Genomic DNA, 6,717 nt, shown 5'->3' with positions numbered 1-6,717 from the left:
TGTGGGAGGGAGGACTAAGCAGCTACCGACTTGAGTTCTTTAATTAGGCAGCATGCCCTCCCCTTCCTGATTTTTTTCACCTTCCCAACAGCTGGAATGTGGCTGTGATGGTTAGCTGTCCTGGACTTTGGGGATGAGGGCAACACCTTTGGGGCAGAAAAGCAGCAAGGTACTACTACGTGAGCCCTGGACTGCTGATGCTTAGAGCTATTATGTCAAAGAGGAATAACTGTCCTGTTTAAGCTGTGATTGTTTTTGGTCTCTGTTTCAGCAGCTCTTTAGTACACCAGGGGATAAAAAAAAGTATGAGGTTCAGTGTCTGCTCAGTGATATGAACAAGATGAGAAACATACTTTTAAAGATATTTAATAAGTCTTTTTTTCAAATCAGTACAAAAATTTAAATACAAAAATGATTTGCTATTGACAAGTCTCAAATCTAATCATGGAAACTCAAAAAAGTCACCAGTCTGGTCACCTTTCATGGTGTTCTGTAAAATATTTGAGAACAGTCACCCACTACAGACATTCTTTTCCTCTGTGGGATGTCATACTGCATTAAAACTCTGTGTTTAAATAACATAATGCCAGTTTGGTCCATTTCACATGGAAAAGTTCTAGTTGGTTTTGAATTAAATAGGGATTATAGCACTGTCCCTAGACTTTTGAACATGTGGTTGTTTCATCTGCTTTTACACTAACATGTTAGCATAATGTGCAACACTTAAAAGGGAAACACAGACACATAGATAATTACTTAAAACTCTTTTTTTTTAATTAAATGGAGTAATTCATTTAGCTCTGAGATTAGCACCATTATAGAATACACAGTATCTGGCATAGATTTTGCTCCTCCCCTATCTAAAAGTTAGAAGCATATGCCTGATAATTAACACACTCACAGTTTATATATATATATATATATACACATATATATGTGTGTGTATATATATATATATATATATATATATATGCAATTGAGTAACAACCAATAAATAAGTTGGAAGGTATTTTAAAAAGAAAAGAAGTTTGATCTTAACTAAAGAGGTACTGTCTCTCTTACTTGGTGGAAATAAAAAGCCCGTACATGTACAGATAAATACGGATTTATAGATCAGCTGATCAGACTTGCTTCCAAGCCGTTTCAATGCAGCTATACAGCAGAAGGAGCCCAATGGATCCCTGTTGCCCCCATAGTCATCAGTCCAAAACCAGCATCCTTAAGACCAACTTGAAGGATGTTTGACCACATAGACGCTGTCTGCTTTGAAAATGAAGGTTGGGTCAGATATCTTTTGATGAGAAAAGTTTGTCATATAATTAGCAATGAATAAGAAATCCTCTGGTAATGAACTCATTTCTTAAGAATTTGAGAACAACGGCGCTCATATACCATATAAGGGAAAGACACTTACTAGGTTAATGAGAATTTTCTTGATGGTTAAAGTGATTCAGATTTGACAGAGACACATTTCCATGTGTTTATACCGTATTTATTTGTGTATTTTTCCGTCTGTATCTTTCCCCTCAACTTCTCACTCTTAATTTTGAGAAACAGATACAAGATTCTACTACCACAGCCCCACATCATTTCCCCCTGTTGCTTATGGTATCAGCAGCAGACTCATAGCTGACTGAAATATTTTGCCTATGTTTTGAAACCAGATTTGAATGCCTGCAGTGGTTAGTATGTACCTAAGTGAAAACCTAGAAGGAAAGATACTTATTTTTCTCTTTAAACTTGTATTGACTCTTGACTTGTGCTGAGTATAAGGTGACAGAAGCAGCACGGGCTCTTATGCCCTTTGATATTTTACATAGCTCTTCCACAGTTTGCTTGTAAAGAAGCAGTTCTTTTCCTACAATTTTAGTACGTACACTTGGAAGTAGTAGATCCATTTTTAAATTTAAAACTTAAATTATTTTTTCAAAAAGTTATTTTCCTATGTAATTCTGAATTCTCCCCGCCCCCCAAATAAAGAATGGCTTGGATTTTGGAAATTGAGTTTGGAACCTGAGACAACATTCCAATTTGCATACATACTACACCAGGAAATTTCTGCAAAATTCAACTGCTATTGAAAAATAGCAATAGCCCCTTCACGGGTGAAACCTCATTGTAGTCATTTGAATGGTATGGAAAGGAAGGGGATTTTTATACCCATGTAAACACAATTAAAAACTGATATTGATAATGAACATTCCACAAAACTGGGAAGTTATTATTTTTTTCTTATGACTTCCACAAGTTTATATTAGTTGATTCATCATGGAAATTACATGGAAGGAAGGAAAAAAATTATAGAAAATGAAACAAAAAAGATCCTTGAGAAATAAGTGAGTTAATTGTGGCTCCTGTCTCCCAAGTGTTTTTTTTAGCTCCTTTTGGGGCACTGTCTTATGTCCCTCACACGTCTCATCCAGTGCCATGCACACAGAATTTACTGAGTAAATTACACAGCAGGCGACTGGCTCACTTGTTCTTTTAGAGACACAAGATACACAATTCTCAGGAGGACTTGTGTCCATAAAAGACACAGCTTCTGACAGGAGGGAAGTAGCCCTTGGGCTAAAAATCTTCTGCTGCCCTGACTCCCTCCCACTGGGGCTATCACACAACAGGACTCCTTCCCCACCTTCCTGGCAAAACATCTGCCCAAAGACAGAGGAAATTATGCAAATAAATACGGTAATTGTTATCATGGACATTTCCTTAAGCCATATTTAGAAATCTTTAAACAATATGAGCAAGTGACTTTCATTAGCTATGATCTTCCATACTGAAATATATTGACTGATCTGAATAAGCAGGTTATCATGGAAGCATATAACAATACAACAGCTAATATGATTCCAGTGGGTACAACACAAGTGTCAGTACTTGATACATAAATCTATCCCATCATTTTTAATTACAGGCTGCTCTGCAGAGCATTCAACATGCATCTTAGTTTTTATTTGTACATGATGGTTTAGATTTTCACTTAAATATAACTTTCCAACTATATAAATGTTTTGAAGCAATTATGTTTTTCATTTGGAATTTTTCGGTGTGCCATTTTCTTCTTTAAATCTCTTTTCTTTTCTTTCTTTCTTTATTTTTTTTTTAATTTTTTTTTTTTTTTTTTTTTTTTTTTACATGGGATACAATAAATATCCTGAAAAGGAGGAATGGACATACTGCCCAGCATACAGTCCTGCAGCCTGTTCTGAGGGCATTTGGAGGAACACTCGGTCTCCCGGCCTGAGCAGTAGCACTGCACTCCCAGATGCCTGGTCCAGAAAGCCCTTTTTGTACTCATCATATGTGTACATCATGGGCTCGTTGTTCTTGAACAGAGCAACCCACACGTTGCCCCCCTTGCAGTGAATGTGGTAGGCGAAGTAGTAGACCCCGGGAACCTCGCAGGTGAAGATGCCCGTCTGGGGGTTGTAGTTCTGTCTGCCATTATAGAGCAGTTTGTCAAACTTCACTGGGGCCCCCACAGGTGGGAAAGGCGCAGTCAGCTCAGCTGTAAAGGCAGGCATCTCGTAGGCAGGCCCTCCATTCTTGCCTTTCTTAGCCCCATAGGCATGGGGGGGTTTCACTCCATCAATTCCCAGCCCCATATCGGGCAGATACTCTCCATGTGGTGGTGGTGTAGGGGGCATCACAGCTGGTGGCCCTGGGGGCCCTGGAGGGCCTGGGGGCCCTGGAAGTCCCGGCTGGCCTTGAGGACCAAGGGCACCAGGCTTCCCCGGGGGCCCATGAAGTCCTGCTACTCCAGGCTTCCCTACTCCAGGGAACCCAGGGGGCCCTGGGATGCCGGGTTCTCCTTTGGGGCCTGGCATTCCAGGTGGTCCAATGGGCCCACTTGGGCCTGCGATCCCTGGGATGCCTGGAGGGCCCTGTAAACCCTGGTCCCCTGGGATTCCTGGTTCTCCCTTTGGTCCCAGCAGCCCTGGAGCACCAGGGAGCCCTGGTAAACCTTTATGACCAGCTTCCCCCTTGGGCCCTATGGGACCTGGCAAACCCCTCATGCCAGGGGGCCCTACTTCACCAAGGAAACCTGGCTTTCCTGGGAAGCCCTGAAGCCCTGGCTCACCCTTGGGACCTGGTGGCCCCTGTGGCCCTACAACCCCACCTTCTCCTTTGGGTCCGGGAAAACCAATAGCACCTGGAGGACCCATAGGACCTGGGATTCCAGGCAGGCCTGGCTCTCCTGGGGGACCCCCTATTCCAGGGGCACCTACTGGCCCTTTCTCCCCTCTTGGTCCTAAAGCCCCAGGAAGACCCCCTATGCCCTTGTCACCTTTGGGTCCTGGGAAGCCTGGTTTCCCAATTCCTGGAAGGCCTGGGGGTCCTGGCAGCCCTGGCAGTCCTTGCTCCCCTTTGCCACCTGGAAATCCTGGCTGGCCAGGAATCCCGTCCTGGCCTGGTTTCCCAACTCCAGGTATCCCAGGAGGTCCTTGAACTCCTGGGACCCCAACAGGGCCCTGAGGCCCAGGTTCCCCTGGAGGACCTGGCTTTCCCAGGGGGCCTTGGGGCCCAGGGAAGCCTGTTACTCCGGGTTTGCCCACTCCTGGAAGTCCAACAGGGCCAGGAGGGCCATGCATCCCTGGAGGACCCTTTAGGCCTGGCAAACCTGGCATCCCAAAGCCCTTCTCCCCTTTAGGACCCTGAAGGCCTGGAGGTCCTGGTGGTCCTTTTGGTCCTCGCTCTCCCTTTGCACCTGGTTGCCCTGGTAACCCTGGACCACCTGGTTTTCCAATGCCAGGAAGTCCGTGAGGCCCTGGAGGTCCTTGCGGCCCTGGGATCCCCATAGGCCCGATCTCCCCTTTGGGTCCAATTTCACCTTTTGCTCCAGGCATTCCCATGGCTCCTGGCTTTCCTGGCATTCCAGGCATACCTGGTTTTCCAATTCCAGGATATCCCTGTGGCCCTGGTTTTCCTTTGATTCCAGGTATCCCATGACCTGGTAAGCCGGGGGGCCCAGGTGGTCCTCTTGGGCCAGGCTCTCCACGGGGACCTTGCTCCCCTCGTAAGCTGGCTAATGGTATTTCTACTGGGAAAGAGAGTGGGAGAGGGAGGAGGGAGAAGGGGGAAAAAGAGAGAAAAATTAATAGTTATTATTCTTCAAGGAAGTCATGATGATCATTATTTAGTTCTGACACCTTAGTCTATTACTCATCGAGAGGAAACACTAGGAATAATGTGTTCATCTTCCAGGACTATCAGTACTTAAAGAACAATCAAGCTAATAATTGCTTTGTTATGTTTGAAATAGTGTTTGAGTACTGATATCTGTAGCTGCTTTTATCAACATTGGTTAAGGAGAAAAGCTAAAGAATAATGAAGAAACATTTTTCTAAGTACAAAACTCCAAGTTTTGTTAGGTGTGTTCTGTATGGGGATTTTGGAAAATTGAAAGAGGGATAAAGAAAAATCAAATTTGCCTATAAGCACTTGATATTTATATGTATTTCCATCTCATGTGTTCTAGGTGTGGGTGTGTATGTGCGTGTGTGTCTGTGTGTGTGTATTTTAAACAATGGAGTCATTCTCCATTTTTATTTTTTATTAGTTTATCTACATAATGCTGTACTTTTTCATGTCCTTGTTTTTTTTATATAATAGTTTGTGGCTAAATAATATTTCCTTTTGTGTTGAAATGCAGTATGATGCTTTAGGGGAAGTAATTATCATGTAGATTCAGGGAAGAATAGAAGTATTTAATCTTGTGTGTGATTTAATAACATCTTCCACATGAAGTGCCTGGGTGGTTCAGTAGGTCGAGTGGCTGGTTCTTGATTTCAGCTCAGGTCATAATCTCAGGGTCGAGGGATCGAGCCCCATGTAGGGCTCCACACATGGCAGGGAGTCTGCTTGAGATTCTCTCTCCCTCCCCCTGCCCCTCCCCACATGCAATACAGTGCCACTATGAGATTAGATAATAGATGTGAAAGATGTTATGCTTTCACAAATTTTTTCAATATCTGTTACGATGATTATACTGTGCCTTTCAGAGCAACACAACTCTGGATGTTCTATGCTACTGAAATGAAACATAAATGAAATTTACAGTCTCAAAGTTTTATGTTAACCTGTGGTCACTTCTTAATCCTGACCATTCCATTTCTCACTGAGCTACTGTCAGGGAACAAAATAGACTGTAGAACTCATATTCTTAGCAAATTCTCCGGTTGCAGTCTGGTACCCATCAGAATAAGTACAGGAAGTGCCAAAAGTCAGGCAGGCCCCCCAAGAAAGGAAGGGAAACAAATGGCTGAGATAATCCCCTAAGTGGAATATCAGCTCCCTAAGAGAAGCAAATTGGGAATACTTCATTTATGCTAAGTAGACAGTCTAGTACAATAACGGCATGTTATTTCTAGGCAGTGTGTAGGACATACTACGATATCAAGAGCGTCTAGAGCAGGGTCATGTCTTCCTCATCAGGAATCCTGGGTGTCCAGCACAGTGCCTGGCATGTACTCTGTTCTTAGCTCGGGTTTCCTGAATGACCAGCTCTAGCAACTCAAAAGTTTTTATGATGCTTTAATATTTACTTAGCATTTTTACTTACCCATGCCATTGATTTTCTCAACAAATCTTACTTTACTGACAAAGACAACTAGTTTCAGAGAGGTGTTCTTTTTTTTTTTTAATTGAAATATGGTTTACATACAGTATTATGTTATTTCCAGGTCTTTGATTTCTGGCTTCTAAGCCTCTTAA

The 6,717-nt window shown here is 43.0% G+C and overlaps 1 protein-coding gene across 4 annotated transcripts in view; it reads right to left on the bottom strand.

Annotated features, from left to right (window-relative positions):
• Positions 1–1,968: 1,968 nt before the first annotated feature.
• Positions 1,969–6,717, bottom strand: part of COL8A1 (collagen type VIII alpha 1 chain) — a 154,229-nt gene continuing 149,480 nt past the window's right edge. For 3 of the 4 annotated variants that reach the window (XM_047723005.1, XM_047722997.1, XM_047722980.1), the window contains one exon: positions 1,969–5,044. In XM_047723005.1, coding sequence (XP_047578961.1) covers positions 3,135–5,044 — 1,910 coding nt within the window. In that variant the 3' untranslated portion in view covers positions 1,969–3,134. The remainder of the gene's footprint in view (positions 5,045–6,717) is intronic. The other variant, XM_047722990.1, reaches the window with a different exon arrangement.

Source organism: Lutra lutra, chromosome 1 (genome assembly GCF_902655055.1).
Source record: "Lutra lutra chromosome 1, mLutLut1.2, whole genome shotgun sequence".
NCBI lineage: Eukaryota > Metazoa > Chordata > Mammalia > Carnivora > Mustelidae > Lutra > Lutra lutra.
The sequence above is the reverse complement of the archived record's forward strand: the minus strand, read 5'-3'. Positions and strand labels throughout refer to the sequence as shown.